The sequence below is a fragment of the Athene cunicularia genome, assembly GCF_003259725.1.
Source record: "Athene cunicularia isolate RWA chromosome 4 unlocalized genomic scaffold, athCun1 chr4_part2, whole genome shotgun sequence".
In the NCBI taxonomy this organism is placed as follows: domain Eukaryota; kingdom Metazoa; phylum Chordata; class Aves; order Strigiformes; family Strigidae; genus Athene; species Athene cunicularia.
The window spans coordinates 24,125,176-24,141,986 of record NW_020799099.1 but is presented as its reverse complement, the minus strand read 5'-3'; the positions used below and the strand labels follow the sequence as shown (position 1 = coordinate 24,141,986).

Here is a 16,811-nt window from a genome sequence, read left to right as displayed (position 1 = left end):
TGTCCAAGTGGAAGTGAAAATATAGCCTCTTGCAAGAGTCAGGACTGGAAGATTTCCAGCTCTTTCAGCACCTACTCCCATTAGGGCTGGGGATCCCATGGCAGAAGCCAGCCTTGAGCAACACATCAGACAGGCAGCATTTGGTGTGTTAGCCAGACCCACAGCTCCAGCCAGACCCACAGCAATGGGTGGCTTGGTATGGACTCCACGGCTAGAGGGAGGTAAAAGTTGAAAACTTAACGGGACAGAAAGAGAAATGGCAGTTTCTCAGCCAAGGAGTCCCAAATTTTAGCAAACTACTCTCTCTGTATGACAAAGCCAGGTGTCCCTGGTCCGGAGCTACGCACTGCTGGCTGTCACCATTGCTGCTCTGCAGATGCGACAGGGCACATGAGCCTCTGGCTGAGTCCAGCCCAGCTCTGCCTTCCAGCTGGGCTGAGATCCAGTCATTAACAGCTCTGCAATTCATCTCCAAAATGATCTGGCACCTGCAGAGCAGAAGGGCTTTGGAAGCACTCAGGGAATACCTGTAGGATGGAGGAGTGGGCAAGGGAGCACCAACACAGACCCACCCAGCTTTCCAGGTGGCCAAGGCCACCAAAGCAGCAGTGCAGAGATGCTATGGGGCACACATACAGCCAGCCCTCCCAATGAGCTAGGGTTGCTCATGCTAAATTAATCCACAGAGGATGCTGCCCTCTTTTGGACTCAGTGTGACTGGCAGAAATTCAGGAAATTTGGAGAGGCCCAAATCCAGTGCTTTTGGGGGCTCAAAACCCCATACAGGGATTATCAAATGTGTTGCATTCCCCTACCTGTCTCAGTGGACATCCCAGGGACATTTTCCTGCTGAGAGTCACCTACTATGCCTGCGGGTGGCCTCTGAGCACAGCCTGGGAAGGGAAGAGCAGGGCCAAGCTCAGGAGCCATCCTTGAAGGACAGGGAGATGCTTGCTGGGATGAAGAGTAAGAAGATGAAGACCAGAGTTTGGGAAGGTCTCCTGGGCCTGGGGAGGACTACAGGGTCCTTACTAACTGTGAGAGCTGCTAGTGCTTCATCTTAATTAATGATTTTCATAAATTCAGTTGATGATAAAATAAGTTCACAGCTAGTTTAATTAAGTGAGCCACAACAGGGTCCCGCACTTCCCCAGCAGGAAGGAGTAGGGACCGACTGCTGCCAAGCCCCAGGGTGATGCTGAGATATCCCAGTGCCACCTGCAGCCGCGAGATGGCTCACTGCCCCTGGGACCCCAGCCCTGCTACCTGCAGAGAGGAGCAGGGGCTGGAGCTTGGGTGATGGGCTCCCGTGCCCTGGACTGCCGCTGCCCCTGCAGCCCTTGGGGCTGGGTGCCAGCCAGCCCTGCCTGCACCGGGCTCCTCCCATGCCTGCACTTCCTCCTGCCACTGGCACCTCCCCACGGCCCTGGGCACAGCCAGGACAGGGGCTCACACCGGCTCTGCAGGCTGCCTGCTGTACCAGGGAGCCTGGGTCTCCTATCCTACTGCGGGGTAGCCCTGCTTGTACCGAGCAGCCCCGGGCCACCAGTGCCAGCTCTTCTGCCAGGCAGCACCAGTGAGCCCCTGCTCCCTTGGAGACCCCCCCGGACCTCTCTGACGCTGGCACGCAGGAGCACGCTGCAGCCTGCTTCACCCACCTCCCCAGCATGCGGACACCGGCGGCGATGATCGTGGGGCTGGTGCTGTGCCCCTGCGGGCTTCTGCTGACGCTCACAGGCACACTGGCACCCAACTGGAGGCAGGTGAGCCTCATACCTGACCAGCCCATTGATCTCATCTTGGAGCAGGGCATCTGGGACATGTGCCGAGAGCGGCAGAGCAGCCATGACCGCTACTGTGGGCAGGCTGATGAGCTGGGCTACTTTGAGCAGGTGCCTGTGCGGGTTGCCCAAGGGATGATGCCCACCTCACTGGTGCTCACCCTCCTGGGCTTGGTGGTGGCTGCACTGGGGGTGCGCTGCTGGCAAAAGGAGCCACGGCACTTGCTGGCTGGCGTGGCGGGGATCATGCTGCTCCTCTCAGGGCTGCTGAGCCTTGTGCCTGCCTCCTGGTATACCCAAGAGCTTTGGGCACTGCCCGCACCGGCTGGCAGTACGCTGGTTGTAGGCTACAGCCTGGTGCTGAGCTACCTGGGAAGTTGCCTGGAGATCTTGGGAGGGCTGGCCCTCACCCTCAGTTTCCACCACTGCTGCAAGGAACGCAGAGCCCCCAGACTGCCCCCCAGCCCCGTGCTGGAGGCTGGGCCATGCTCCACCATAGAGGCTTACCGCAATCCCTGGGATGTGCTGGAGGACGAGCAAGACGGACAGCACTGGAAGAGCACCCTGCCTTGTGACTCTGACTTGTAGCCCAGCACAGGGACAGCAGTGGGCACCAGCCAGCCTGCCTGCCTGGCACCGAGAACAGCACTGGCTCCTGCCCCTCCAAGCCATGTACTTCTCTTAGGGCACCACCTCAGAGCAGGCTGGAAACAAGACTAAGGACCTGGCTTGAATCTCTGCAAGCTCCTCAAAAGCTTGCCATGCTCCAGTTCCCACCACTGTGCCAAAGCCATGCTGGGTTGAGGACCAGCCCTCCAGTCTCTCCACGCAGCTTTTAGCTCATCCTCCTGCACCATACAGCAACTTGGTCAAAGGCAGCTCTGGTGCTCCCAGGTGAGCAAGGTACAGGTTACCACTATGTAGCCTTCAGGGCTGGGAATAGGGGAGGGAAGCACCTCCCACATATCTCTGCTCAACTCAGGGCTGTGCAAAGAGCAAAATAAACGAAGAGGAACGGGTCTGTTCTGTGGGATGGTTATGGGCTTTCTGCCAGGCAGGCTGGGCTGAGAGCCAGTAGGCACAGCTAACCCAGCTCCCCTCCATGCTTTGCCTGAAGCAGGGAGGAAAGGTCTGTAGAAGGGGACAGGTAGCTTTTATAGCACCTCCTTCAGGGACCTGCCCCCCCTTGGTCAAAATTGGCTCTGGAAGAGGTTTATCCTTCCTTGAGCACAGCCACTTCAGGGGGAAAGAAAATATCAAAAGGGAAAAAAAAAGAACATATATTTCCCCTTTCAGTATTAGCTCGGTGGGAGGCAGCAAAACTGGTCTCACTGGTTTGTAAAGGACACTCAGGAGGTCAGAACCCAACTATAAAACCCTGCTTGACACCCTGCATAACAGGGCAAAAGCTGAGCCAACTATTCGGCCAGACTTCTACCCTAGGTGAGCCTGAAGCACCCTGGTCATCAAGCTAAGACTTGCTGCAGAGGGACAGTGGATCAAGCTGCCCTAAGTGTGGTTAAGGGATGGTACAAGATGCACCCTGAAGTGGGGAATCAGATTCAGGTGGCTTGGAGAACGTGTGAAAAACCTCCCAAAGGTTTTTGCTCTGGGCTGTAAGTTCCCTAAAGCTTAGAGATCTAGGAAGAGCAAACCAACCTCCCTTCTCCGGCCCACACACAAACCACAGTGGCACCAGAGATGCTGCACAACATTCCTTTATGAAAGTACAGTGTCAGGGTGAGATGGTCCTTTCCTCAGTGAGTCTGGCAGCTCCTGCAGAGATCACAGATGGGTCTATCAGGGATGAGCCTGAGCCAGCCTGCCTGGGCCTAACCCACACCTTGGCTGGCACAGGGGATCCAGCCACTGACAGAGCGGGACAGCCCCTGTTCCAGCCAGACTCCAGGCACCCCCAGGTCTTGCACCTCTCCCCCCTCAGCAGGAGGGCAGAGCTTGCCTCAAGAGTGGGCAGCATGACAAGTGCTGGGCCTGGGGAGGGGATCTGCATATCAGGGGGGCCTTGGGGCACCCCAGGGAGGTCCCTACCAGTGCCTGCTCCAGTTGCTGCTTACCTCTTTCCCATCATAAGCTTCATTCACAAAGGTATCATTCTTGGGAGGAAGCTCTTCCTCCTCCTCATCTTCTTCCTCAGGGTCACTTTCACGATGGTACAAGGTCAGCACCCGGGTGGAGGCAGTGCTTGAGGTCCTGATGAGGGGAACAAATCCACTGAGGATGACTTGGCCACCCTCTAGGGATGGGGCAGATCCCAAGGTCCTGCTACAACCCCCAGTAATAGCCTGCCAGGGCAACTAGAGCTTTCCACATAGCCCAGGAGTGCCCCAGGATACCATGGTGTCTCTGGGCAGGGAGACCCTATCCCTCTCCATCCCCAGTTGTACCTGGCCCAGCCCAGTCCCAGAGCTCACCTCCTCCGCCTGTCCCGCCTCCGCATGTAGGCCAGGGCCCCCACAGCAGCAGCAGCGAGTAGCAGGAGCACAGCCACCCCCAGGGCAATAGGTCCTGCAACGGGCTGCACCTCTGCCTCCTCGCAGTAGTTGCCACGATAGCCCAGGGCACAGTGGCATGTCACTCGCCCAGCCTCAATGGCACAGTCCCCACGCAGGTTACATGTCTCGCTGCTGCACGGCACGGCCCCCAGCACCTCCTCGGTGCTGGGGGATGCCAGGAAGGGCTCTCCATGTTCCTGGGGGCCAGGGGCTGGTTTCTGTTCTTCCACGTGGGACATTCCTGATGGTACCACCATGGGGACCAGTGTCCCCAACTCCACGGAGGGGCCTGGAGGGATGGACATAGATCATCAGAGACCCAGGTGAGACCCCACTCTTCCCAAACTGGGGGACAGCGGGCAGGACCTCCCTGTGCCCAGCCAGAACTCCCGCACAGCCCATCTGTGGGCAGGCACTCACAGTCAGATTCATCAGAACCATCAATGCAGTCAGGGCGCCCATCGCAGACCTGCTCTCCAGAGATGCAGCTCTGGAGGTCAGGGCAGGCCTGGAGCGGGGCCACGCAGGGCAATGCCATTGTGCATGCCACCCCACGCACCAGCTGGTAGCCAGGGGAACAGCGGCACAGCCGCCCTGCAGGGTTGGGCAGGCAGAGCTGGGCACAGCCCCCATTGTTCTTTGCACAGCCGTTGGTGCCTGTCAAAACAGCACGGGTTAGCATGGCCACCACGGGGTTACAGCTCAGCCCCACAGATGTCCTAGGCTGGGGCAGCCGCGGACCCACCTTCCTGTGAGAACTGGCTGTAAATCCTCATGGCTACCAACTCCTGCTCCATTGGGAACCACCAGCTCTCAGCCCGCTCCAGCCGGCTGTACCAGATCTTGCTGGAGCCTGGAGACACATAGGGTCAGCACAGCTTCACCTCCCAGGGAGGGGCAGCCTGCAGCCCCCAGGGAGGGGCAGAGACCCCTGTGTCTTGGTGCAGTAGGAGGAGCTAGACAAGCACCGCCAGCAGACTCACCATTAGTTGATATCGTGCTCCAGAGAAGAAAGCCTTCTCCGATGGTGAAAAGCGAGAGGCCGTGCAGCCCTTCCCGCACCACCCGGAAGTGGGATCCATCCAACTCGATGCTGCTGATGGTGCCTCTCTCTGCGGGGTACAGATGCAGAGACATCAGATGTGGGGGCACAGATGGCTCTGGGCTGCCCCTCAGGGCCATGTCAGTCTGTGTCCTGCGGACCAAGCACCTGTACCAGCACTATTCCCAGCGGTGACCCAGCTCAGCCCACACTCACCACGGTCTGCCCAGTACAGCCGGGTGCCAGCACCCCCGAAGGCGAGGCCAGTGGGAGCCTGGGCTCTCCTCCAGAGTGCTCTGCGGCCAGTGCCATCCATGGCTGCGCACTCCACCATGCTGCTGGGCCCGTGGCTGCTAGCTGCTGTGACAAAGCACATGGTGGAGGCAGGAGGGCACAGTGCCAGCCAGGCAGCACCCCTCAGCCCCTCACTGAGCAGCGTCAGAACCCACCGCCCCCCCGGAGCAGCCACGCGGATGTTGGGCGGCTGCCCCCCGATCCAGTACAGGTTCCCGCTCAGCCAGTCCAAGGCCAGGGATGTCACCGTGCCCTCCACAGCCACTGCCTGCTTCCAGGACAGCCGTCCCCAGTCCTTCAGGCGCAGGAGCCCGATGGAGTCACCCCCCACCTCTGCAAAGTACAGGCTCTTGTCTTTCACTGCGTAGTCGATGGCTGTCAGGTGGCCCACCTTGGCCAAGGGCAAAGCCTGGTGTGGGGGAAGGCCTTGGGATCCAGCAGTTGCGGGCAGGTCCTTCAGGTAAACCTGGAGGAAGGAGGCAGCACTAGGACAGAGACCCTGCACCTCGGACATCAGGGAGGAAAGCAGCCCCAGGGCCAGCTCCGGAGGACAGTACCTGCGCCACAGCTGCTGGTGACACCAGGAGGGCAAAGGCTGAGTCGCGGAGGGGCAGGCAGGTGGTCTCATCAGCAGCCAGCGTCAGCCCGGTGGGGCACCGGCACTGCCCAGCATGCCGGGAGCTCAGCAGGCACAAGTGGGAGCAGCCACGTGACACGCATGGGTTCAGGGCCACGGGGCGCAGGGCTGGGTGCATCACCTGTGGGAAGGGCAGGCTCAGCCTCACGGCCCCACCAGCACCCAGCAGCAGAGCTGAGCATGACCAACACCACACCACACTGCCGAGGCCTGGACAAGACCCATCTGGGGCAGGATAGTGAGGCAGAGATGCTCCAAGAGGACCAGAAACACTCGACCACAGGGACTGCTACCCAAGGACCACCAGGATGGGGACACAGGTCCCAGTGGCTCCACACTCAGGGTGACGCAGGGTGGGAGCCCCAGCAGAGCTGGCACAGCAGGGTTTGGGGCTCCCCTGGGGTAGGTACCTGGAGGCCATGGGGCTGCCCATGTCTCTTGAGCAGCACGGTCCTGTTCTTGCCATTGGCCTTGTCCACCTGCTGCACGGACCATGTCTTCCTCTCCGACCAGTAGAGCTGCCCCTCGCACACAGCTGCCGCAAATGGGCTCTGGACCCAGCCCAGCTGCAGGACCTGGCAGAGAGGCCATGAGTGCCCACCCTGGCCCCTGTCAGGGCCCCATCACCAGAGCCCTACCACACACCTTCACACTGGTGCCATCCAGACGTGCAGAACCAATGCTCCCCAGCTTCTCATCCAGCCAAAAGATCCTCCAAGTGGGGAGGTCGAGGGCCAGTGCTGTGAGCCAGCCCAGCCCCTGGGCCAGCAGCACGTGCCGCCGACTCCCATCCATGGTGGCCTCCATCAGCCGTGGGTGGTTCCCCACCTCTGACCAGTACATCAGCCTGGTGGGAAGAGAGGTGCTGGCCCACGAACCTGCCACAGCATCATCCCAGTACCAGTGAAGTCCAGAGGAGCAGCACAAAGCTTCCCATCCCGCTAGGGATGCACCAAGAGCTCCACCCAGGGCAGGGGCAGGTCCTGAGCTCCTTCTTCCCGGGTCACACAGCCCCAGCAGCACCCAGGTGAGGCCATCCCAACTCTTCCCCAGCCTACCACCCGCCTCCGTGGAGGAAAATGGGACAGGGCAGGGATGGCAAGGAGGTCTCCATGTCTTCTTGTCCCAGCCTTACCCTGCCATAGGCTGGAGCACCAGTGAGTGGGGCCGGTCCAGGTCTCCATCCATCACCACAGTGTACTCTGGTATCCCTCGCCAGGCAGCCCCCAGGCGAGTGGCCAGCACCTGCCCTGCTGCTCCATCTGTCCAGTACAGGTTCCTTCCAAGCCAGTCCACTGCTATACAGTCTGATCTCACACCTGCAATGCACCCAAGAGTCAGCACCTGTGGAGTGGCAGCTGCATGGCCCTCTGGCACAATGCTCCCAGCCCAGGCCCCCTCTAGCCCAGGATCTCCAGCTCTTCCCAACCCTGCTCCCACCAGAACCTCTCCACATAAGGGGACACAGCCTGGCACCCCACTGCAATCTGGAGATTGCACAGCCATGGAGAGGCCAGCCCTGCTAACCTCATGCTGTCACATCCCACCTTTCACTAGTGTGCCTTTCTTGCCCGAGCTGAAGTTCTGCCAGCGGATGCTCTCTGTGGCCAGGTCCATCCAGAAGACTTTTCTCTCCACCAGGTCATAGTCGAGCGAGAAGATAACACGATCCTTGTCAGCGGCCAGCAGCACCTCCTCACGCCCACTCCGCAGGCCATAGGACAACACCTCTGACTGCACAGCCACCAGCAACACAGGCTCTGGTCCTGGGGCAACACAGAGCCGCTCAGACCCTGCTCAGTGCTGGTGGCCCCACAGCCCCAGCACACGCAGGCAGGGAACACAGCACTTCCAGGCACTGGAGCCTGCTAGAACTCAGCCCTGCACAGCACACTCCCCAGCTACTGCAGATGGATTTTCTGACTGGCCATGGGCTGGCAAGCAGCAGCTCACGGCTGAGTAGGGCCTGGGAGGCCATGTGGCAGTGGGGACGAAGCCATTCATGGGACTACAAGGCTCCCCGTGGGCAGCAGGCACAGGGGGGCAGGTACCCACAAGCTCCTGGTGTACCCTAGAGTGCCTGGGACCGTGAGCACTGCTTGGACATCTCAGGGCTTACCAGTGAGTTTGCAGACATGTCTGTCAGGCTCCAGCAGGTAGCCGGGGAAACAGCCACAGCTGTAGGACCCCGGGGCATTGAGGCACGTCTGGCTGCAGGCTCCCTCACCCCACTCCATGCACTCATTTATGTCTGTGCAGGACAGACCGTCCTCAGCCAGTTGATAGCCTGGGTCACACCAGCACCGCTGTGGGGAAAGGGGCTGTCAGTGTCCCTCCTTGGGGATACATGGGGCTCCCTCCTGCAGCTGGACCAGGGCAACACAGTAGAGTAAGTCCCTGGACCAGGGCTGCTGGCACTCACAGGGCCCTGGGGTGAGGGGTAGCAGAGATGAGTGCAGGACCACTGGCATGGCACAGAGCAGTTCCCCCCCTCGTCCGAGCCATCCACGCAGTCCTGCCGGCCGTCGCACACCAGGGATGTATTCAGGCAGGCCCCCAGCCCACATGGGTACTCGTGACTCTGGCAGGGAGTGGGTGGGCCTACAGGGACAGGGAAAGGTTGCCCTGAACCTTGTCCACCAGCTCGTTTTGCTCAGCTGGGTCAGATTCAGCTGCTCCCATAGGGTGCCCAGGGCTCACTACAACCACATCCAGAGCTGTGCCTGTAGCCTGGCTTCAGGCTATCCTTATCCCAAGGCCACCAGCCCTTTCAGGGACAACAGCTACCCAGGGCCTGGAGCCTCAGCACAGACATGTCCCTACCTCCCTTTGTGCTGCGCACCCACCAAGCACCCCCGGTTAAGACACAGAGAAGGTAAAAGCAGGGTGTTGCTCACAGCCATCCTCGTCGCTGCCATCTGTGCAGTCACTCTCTCCATCACAGCGCCAGGTTTCAGGGATGCACTTGTGGCCATGAGAGCAGCCCCACTGCCGGTCCCCACACAGCCCTTCCTCCCAGGGACAGCCCTGCAAGCAGAGATTGAACAGAGCCACCAACCCACCCAGGAGCAAGCGGGGACAGGCTGTGTCCCCACCACCCCACCCACCTGCTCGTCTGTGCCATCCCCACAGTCAGTGGTGCCATCACAACGCCAGGCCTCTGGCACACACTCTCTGCTGTGGGAACACACCACCTCTCCTGTGCGGCACTGAAGTGGCCGGGGCACGGTGCAGCCCTCCTCATCTGAGCCATCCCGGCAGTCGTGGTCGCCATCGCAGCGCAGGGCCAGGGCCACGCACTGCCCACTCTGGCAGGGAAACTCGGCTGGGCCACACTCCTTCGGCACTGTGGGCAGGGCCAGGGCTGAGCGGAGGCACTATCCCCGTCCCCATCCCACCAGCGCAGGCATGACACTGAACAGGGTACAGCCTCTCCGGCTGCTCGGCAGGTTACCCTGGGCAGTGCCTGCTCCTGGATCCACTTGTGGGGCTGGCAACCCCAAGAAGCCCCCATCCCACCCAGCCCCAGGGTCTCACCACAGCCCTGCTCATCAGTGTGGTCCAGACAATCAGCATGGCCGTCACACAGCCAGCTCTCTGGGATGCAGCGGGTGGCAGTGTCACAGCGCAGGGCGCACTCCTGTGTAGGGCTCCAACAGTCCATCTCATCTGAGCCGTCAGGGCACTGCGGCACCCCATCACAGCGTTCCCCAGCCCCAACACACACGGCTCCGCTCGCACAATGGAAGGCCCCTGGGGAGACAAGGGGCCTTACTAACCCTGCAGTAGGCAACCAGGGTGCCCAGACCCTCTGCTAGCTCCCCGGTGACCTAAAATGGCCCCACAGTACAGCAACAGGGCTTGGTTCCTCCTAGTCACTGCATCTCTGGCAGCCTAGGTCCTGAACAAGATGACTGAGGCAGTCTCGGCTCAGCCACATGTAGGTGTCCCCATGAGCAGGGGCCAGCCCTGTCCCATTCTGACAGCACCTCCAGCCCAATGCCAAGCTCAGAAGAAACCAGTATGCCACAACACAAGCATCAGAGCTCAGGACACACTCAGACCTCCCCAGGACCCCATCCCACCAACCCCACCAGGAAGTGGCCACAAGCCCTGGTGCAGGGCAACCCAGCTGCACAGGGGACTACAGGATGGCTCCTACCTGGGGTGTCACAGAGTTGGGCACACTCGTCTTCATCAGAGCCATCTGCACAGTCCTTCTCACCATCACACACGTACTCCTGGGCCACGCACTCGGTGCCATCACGGCAGGGCACATGGGTGCGAGGACAGGACAGACGGGGCACTGGGGTCAAGGGGTGTGCAGAGCTGGACAGGGGGTGTGAGGTAGGTGGCGCTACCCGTCCAGGGCTGGTTGAGCGATGGGTGGTAGTAGCTGGCCTCACGGCAGTGGTCTTGGTTGGCAAGGACCGAGTGGTGGTGCTGGTGGTGGTGGTAGCTGGCCGCACAGTGGTGGTCTTGGCTGGTGTGGTCCGGGCAGTGGTCGGCATAGGGGTGGTCTTGGTTGACGTGGACTGGCTGGTGGTGGTTGGAGTTGGGGTAGCCTTGCTGGTTGGTACAGGAGTAGTGGTGAGCGCAGTGGTGGTCTTGCTTGTCGTAGGTCTTGTGGTGGAGGTGGTGGGCCGAGCAGCAGTGGTGCTTGTGGTTGGCCTCGCAGTGGTGGTCACAGGTGGAGGGGGTGGCAGGGCAGACCCCTTGCTTGGTGGCACTGGCAGAGGCACAAGCAGAGGAGGAGCAGCCTGGATTTGGGGCTGTGCCCTCCCCACACTCCAAGCACCTCCAAAAACACCCCACGTGGCCACCAGCAGCCAGGCACCCCACCCCAGCTCGATGCAGCATGGGCCACCCAGCCCCATCAGGTACAGCACCAGCACCAAGCACAGAGCCACAGCCACTCTTACCAGCCTGCAGCTCCGAGCCCACGAAGGCCACCACTCCCTGCACACCTTCTGCCGGCACAGACAGCACAAGGGCCAGTGACCTCCGGTCCCACAGCAGCAGAGCCGTCCCATTTGTTGACATCAGGTATGGCTCGAAGGCGGCCACAAGGCCATGGGACCAGCTGGGTGCCAGGGTGACTGCTTGCCGTTTGGTCAGACTCAGTGCCCGCAGGCCTGTGAGGCAGAAGGATGGTAGGACCCTGGGACCTGCAGGCACCCCCTGTGGCCCACTCCATGCCCCCACAAGCCACAGCCATGGCAGGGACCTCATGGCTCAGGCCAGGGGCTCAGCCATGGGACAGTGTCTGTCCCACAAGCACTCCACTGCCCTGACAGGGACCTGCTGCACACAGGGCATGGTTGGTCACTCCTGCCTATAGCAACCACCTCTGCTCCCTGCTCCAGATACCACCAGGGCTCACCCAGGGCTGAGCTCCAGAGCAGGCTGAAGGCTTTGCTATCCATGGCTGCAGGCAGGTCTCCAGGCCACGTCTCATTCCAGGCATCCCATGGAGCACCCCCAGCCAGGCTCAGCTGCTGCAGGGGCTGCCCATGGGCTAGCCAGTACAGAGCGTCCCGCTGCCAGTCCAAGAAGAGGTGCTGGATTTTGTTGCGAGCACGGTGCAGGATGCGTGGGGTCATGTCAGATGCCTGGATCACCCCGATGTCCCTCCGGTTACATGCGAGCCAGTACAGGTCCCCCGAGCGAATGTCCACATGAGCAGAACAGACTTGGCAAGAGTAGGCAGAGGCAAGCAGTTACAGGGCTGTCCCGTGACCCTGGTCCTCCGCCTGGGCCCCCCCGTCCCTAAAACCAGGGCACAGCTGCCCAGTGCCTCGGCACAGCCACAGCGTGGGCACCATGGGACTGCTGTGCTCTGCATCCAGGACATCCTCAGGCCTCAGGGAGCAGCAGGAAGGGGAGCATGCCCTCCATCACCCCACAGGGTCTCACCTGGCAGCCCAGTCGCAATGGTCTCTCTCCTGCCAGGGTGCCCCACGACACGCAGCAGTGTCCCATGGTCATCCGTCCCATAGAGGACTGACCTCTGCCAGTCCACATCTTGCAGGTGGAGGGGCTCCTGCCACTCCTGCACCTGCTTGCTGTGTGCTCCAGGGCCCACCTGCACCAGGTAGATGGCCCTCCCCGATGCATACACAATGGACAACTCTGCAGGGCACAAGGGCATCATGTGATCATGGCCCCAGGGGCATTGGACAGGGTCACCGGCACGAACCAAGGCAGAAATGTAACAGCACACTGGTGTGTGCTGGGAACCTCATCTCACCAAAGCCACAGCCCCTTAGAGCCCCCCTGCGACTCCCACAGGGATGCATCCTGCCCCAGACAGTCAAGCCTGCCTTGCAGACCCTGCTCACCTGCACACTTCCCCGAGGGCAGGAGGAAGAGGCCTTCAGGACACGCACACTTGTAGCCCCGGGGGTGCACAGGGGACAGGAGGCAAAGGTGACTGCAGAGGCCTGGAGCACACGCAGCAGTGTCCCCTGGGAGCAAGGGGACATTAAGAGCTCAAGCAGCCACGATTCTCCCATGCCTCTCCTGATCCCCAAAAAGCACAGGCTGTCCTGGGGCTGGATATGGGTTGGCTACCCCAGGCAAGGTAGCAGCACCACATGAGGTAGGAGGGCTCAGCTCTACCCAAAGCCATGGGACTTGGCAGCTTTCCTGTGTGTTCATACGTCCCCCCTGTCACAACCCCACAAGCCCTTGCTGCAGGAGAGCCATCGGGCAGGACCCAGCGCAGCCTCCCTGGCACCCAGGGAAGTGGTGGGGGTGCTGCCAGCCCTGCGCTAGTGTGGGTGTCCAGCAGGCAGGGTACTCACGGGGAGGCTGCTGCAGTGCATGCAGCACAGTGAAAGCTGAGATGGGGGCACGGAGCAGCACTGCATGCTCCTGGGGGGAGGCCCGGGTGGCCGACACCAGCTCTGTGCCATCGGTCCAGAAGAACCGGCTCTCGAACACAGCCAGGCCCAGGGGCTCCGTGTGGCTCCGCAGGACAGAGGGAAAGGAGTGACGCCCGCTGCCATCCACCCGCAGTGTCTCGATAGACTGGGGACAAGGCAAGGCATGGTGACCATGTGGCACCCCCACACCCTGGCACTGCCCACAGCCACAGGGCTCACAGCGGTGCCTTTCCCCTCCCAGCCCAGGGACGTATGCCAGATCTGGTATGCCGCTCCCTGCTCCCTCCCATACCTTGGCTGTAGCCTCAAGGGAACCAGGGCCACCCTCTCCACTCATTTCATCACCCCCCAGCACCTGGTGGGGCAGAGCCCTACTGCCCCACGTCCCTACCTCCTTGTACTCGCTGATCCAGTAAAGCCTGCCAGCCACGTGGTCCAGGCTCAGCCCCACAGGCTCCTCCATGGACACCACTGTGAGCTCCCGCTGGTTTGAACCATCCATGCCAGCTGCAGCAATGACTGTCCGGCCCCTCTGCCCACGGTTGACCCAGTACAGGGACCTGCAGGCAGGCACTAAGCACCCACTTCATGGCATAACACCAGTGCAGCCACAGCTTTACAGCAGGCACGACAGGGTCAGCACCAGCATCGCACACCCAGGAACCCTGGGGCCAACCCTGGCTCACTCGCTCCTCACCTTGCAGCTGGATGCACCGTCAGCTGCTCCGGTGCCACATCCTTCCCCAGCACTGTCACATAGCCCCAGCCATTGCCCAGCCCTGCGCAGATGGCTGCAGGATGGCTGCTGGCCCAGTACAGCTGCCCTGTGAACCAGTCCACAGCGATGCTGTTCACCTCCCCGGCATCTGCAGAGACAGAGCTAGTTTAGGGTAGACAGCTGCTCCAGGCTTGGAGGCAAAACCCAGGTTGTCCCTTCCTCTGCAGGAAAGGCAGAGCTGGGGTGGCAGCAGGCCAGCTCTCAGCACCCATCTCAGCCCTGCTACAGCACCCAGCACCCTTGCTCCTTCCCACCTGCATAGAGGGGCTGTGTGCCCTTCCCTGGGATGTGAGCACGGAGCTCGCCCTCCTCTGTCAGCCAGTAGTAGGTTTCTCGAAGCAGGTCATACACCAGTGCACGGGGTTCAGTCTCAGTGGAGAGCAGGGGCCGGTAGGCTTGGGTCCGCACATCCAGGAGGGCCAGGTCCTGCCCCACAGCCACCAAAATCTGCGTCCCGTTGTCTGCCAGGGCGAGGGGGATGTCACCCAGTGAGCAGGGATGCGGCTAGTTGGGGGCACTGCCCAGCCCCTCACATAGCCCAGGCTCCCCAGTGCACACTACCTGCCACTTCACAAGTGGTGCCATGCCACAGGGTGTAGCCCTGGAGACAGGCACAGCTGAAAGCGCCTGGGCTGTTGCTGCACAGCTGGCTGCAGGGGCTGTACTCCAGGGAGCACTCATCCACATCTGCAGGGAGAGGCACAGTCAGGAGCCTGGTGCACAGCTGGCTTGCCACCCCCCAACAGCACCGCCACCGCTCCCCAGGGACCACAGGCAGACTCCCTAGATACCAGGACCTGGGCCCCAGCCCTGAAGCGCACCAGCTACCACTGGGACATGACTTAGACACAGCTTTTGCGGTGCCAGGTGCAACACGCAGGCAGAAGCATGGCTGAGGCGGGTGTTCCTGCATGAGCGCTGGCTCTGGGGAGACCCTGCTCTCAGCAGCTGAGGCCATGTGTCCACCCTGACCTCTCCTTACCAACACAGCTCTTCCCATTGACCTCTCCTTACCAGCACAGCTCTGCCCATCCGCCTGCAGCACCCAGCCGGCCCCGCAGGAGCACTGTACTCCCCAGTGTGTGTCTGTGCACATCTCTGCGCAGCCCCCGTTGCGTACAAAGCAGCTCCGACCTGCAGAGACACAGTGGAGGGATGATGTGATGCAGGACAGCTGTGCAGCTCCCTCCGGCCCCAGCCACGTGGGCGGTGGCCAGCAACCGCACGCAACTCACCGCACGTGCTGGGCTCGTCGGTGCCATCCAGGCAGTCATCCTCGTCATTGCACATCAGGGACTCCAGGATACACTTCCCCTCGTCGCACCGCACCATGCCTTGCGGGCAGGGAGCTGTGGCACGCACATCTCATGTCAGGAGGGCAGACCAATATACCAGGTGGGCACAGGGGAAGCCACAGGTCCCAGATTCATGGGGAGGCCCCGCAAAGCATCAACAGGTTCCTGACACGCTTGCCACCATCCCAAGGGGAGCTAGGGCCCAGGAAGGCAAAGTACCCCCTACTTCACACGTGGCCTTGACAGCTCTCACCCCGCTGAGGAGCATCCAGCATGCTCTCTTACCACAGACATCTTCATCCGAGGAATCGCCACAGTCATCAATCCCATTGCACTTCCACTCGGCCATGATGCACACCCTGTTCCTGCACTGCCACTGCCCGGGCAGACAGGGCTGCTGGGGACACCCCTCCTCGTCCCAGCCATCCTCGCAGTCCTGGTGCCGATCACATAGCTCCCAGTATGGGATGCAATGGTGGGTGCCGGGACACTGCACCTTCTTTGCCCCACACACTGAAGGAACAGAGCAGCACTCGCACCCTGCCCTGTGCCCCCAGCCACCCCCACTCAGGCCCCTCAGCCAAGACTACGCACCACAGTCCTGTTCATCAGAGCCATCCAGGCAGTCAGCAGTACCGTCACAAAGCCAGCTGCTGGAAACACACCGGCCATCATCACACTGCCAAACATGGGGGTCCCCACCGCAGGCAACATCTGCAGGGACAGCACGTGGTTGCTGGGAACTACTGCTCTGGCACAACCTCAAGGGTCCACTCTCACCATCCTTGCAAGGGACAGGTGCTGGCAGTGCCTGAGGGGCTCTGCCAAGGGGCTGGCCCCCAGCAGGGCGCTCTGGCAGGTGGAAGGCTGCCTCGCTCAGCATGAGATCCAGGCTATGTCCCCATGCCACAGATGTCCCTGCAGGGTGCCACCGGCAGAGCCAGCGAGGAACAAGATGTCTCTGGCCTGTCCCTCCCCACCACCACCACCACCCACCCAGAGCACCAAGGCCCCTATGCTCGTGCAGTGCAGCCCCCCCAGCCACCCCACGACAGAGGATGGGTGCCAGCTTCCCCCCGCTCACCGCACTGCTCGTCTGCCCCGTCGGGACACTGCTGCTCGCCGTCGCAGAGCCAGGGAACAGGGATACAGCCGGCGCTGCAGGTGGCTTGGCGTGAGGCTGCACACGTTGGGTCCGTGGGCGCTGCGGGAGAGATGGACCCCGGCCCGCCATCAGCCTGGGTGACGAGCACCCACCGGCACCCACTCTGTGCGGCTCCCCGCCTGGGGGTCCGGCACAGCCCTCCACAGCGGGGGACTCGCCCCAGCCAGGAGCACCCCAGGACCTCCTGTGGGGCTGGACGGAGAACGGCAGCCTCTCGTTCCCCAACCCATCCGGGAAGGCAGGGACCCCCCAAGCCCCCCAGGCAGCGGGACAGGGCTCCTCAGGGTGCAGGGACCCCCCCCCAAGCTGTCGGGGTGGGAAGGATGCTCATCACCGTGAGGTGGGGAGAACGGCGACACCCTGCGTGGCACAAACCCCCCACAGCTCCTCGCGGGGGCATCAAGCAGCGCTGAGGCGGC

General features: G+C 61.7%; 2 protein-coding genes across 2 annotated transcripts in view; one reads left to right on the top strand and one right to left on the bottom strand.

Annotated features, from left to right (window-relative positions):
• The first annotated feature begins 1,452 nt into the window (after positions 1-1,452).
• CLDN23 (claudin 23) lies at positions 1,453-2,788 on the top strand. Its single transcript, XM_026848004.1, has one exon. The coding sequence runs from the start codon at positions 1,668-1,670 to the stop codon at positions 2,367-2,369; it is 702 nt and encodes a 233-aa protein (XP_026703805.1). The 5' UTR covers positions 1,453-1,667; the 3' UTR covers positions 2,370-2,788.
• A 681-nt stretch (positions 2,789-3,469) lies between these two features.
• LOC113479694 (low-density lipoprotein receptor-related protein 2-like) overlaps positions 3,470-16,811 on the bottom strand; it is a 17,582-nt gene continuing 4,240 nt past the window's right edge. The window contains exons 2-33 of the mRNA XM_026847949.1: positions 16,312-16,431; positions 15,822-15,941; positions 15,513-15,740; positions 15,168-15,281; positions 14,947-15,066; positions 14,494-14,619; positions 14,187-14,393; positions 13,852-14,020; positions 13,546-13,714; positions 13,074-13,299; positions 12,609-12,734; positions 12,184-12,399; positions 11,651-11,959; positions 11,190-11,402; positions 10,430-10,996; positions 9,805-10,020; positions 9,375-9,613; positions 9,165-9,294; positions 8,690-8,868; positions 8,387-8,573; positions 7,815-8,033; positions 7,403-7,586; positions 6,913-7,114; positions 6,678-6,842; positions 6,188-6,388; positions 5,553-6,096; positions 5,278-5,406; positions 5,040-5,147; positions 4,715-4,951; positions 4,214-4,583; positions 3,857-3,992; positions 3,470-3,557 (exon numbers count right to left, since the gene is read on the bottom strand). Coding sequence (XP_026703750.1) covers positions 3,501-3,557; positions 3,857-3,992; positions 4,214-4,583; positions 4,715-4,951; positions 5,040-5,147; positions 5,278-5,406; positions 5,553-6,096; positions 6,188-6,388; positions 6,678-6,842; positions 6,913-7,114; positions 7,403-7,586; positions 7,815-8,033; positions 8,387-8,573; positions 8,690-8,868; positions 9,165-9,294; positions 9,375-9,613; positions 9,805-10,020; positions 10,430-10,996; positions 11,190-11,402; positions 11,651-11,959; positions 12,184-12,399; positions 12,609-12,734; positions 13,074-13,299; positions 13,546-13,714; positions 13,852-14,020; positions 14,187-14,393; positions 14,494-14,619; positions 14,947-15,066; positions 15,168-15,281; positions 15,513-15,740; positions 15,822-15,941; positions 16,312-16,431 — 6,533 coding nt within the window. The 3' untranslated portion in view covers positions 3,470-3,500. The remainder of the gene's footprint in view (positions 3,558-3,856; positions 3,993-4,213; positions 4,584-4,714; positions 4,952-5,039; positions 5,148-5,277; positions 5,407-5,552; positions 6,097-6,187; positions 6,389-6,677; positions 6,843-6,912; positions 7,115-7,402; positions 7,587-7,814; positions 8,034-8,386; positions 8,574-8,689; positions 8,869-9,164; positions 9,295-9,374; positions 9,614-9,804; positions 10,021-10,429; positions 10,997-11,189; positions 11,403-11,650; positions 11,960-12,183; positions 12,400-12,608; positions 12,735-13,073; positions 13,300-13,545; positions 13,715-13,851; positions 14,021-14,186; positions 14,394-14,493; positions 14,620-14,946; positions 15,067-15,167; positions 15,282-15,512; positions 15,741-15,821; positions 15,942-16,311; positions 16,432-16,811) is intronic.

Bases quoted from the DNA above. Each gene is read 5' to 3' on its own strand.
- CLDN23 (XM_026848004.1), top strand. From the start codon at position 1,668: ATGCGGACACCGGCGGCGATGATCGTGGGGCTGGTGCTGTGCCCCTGC.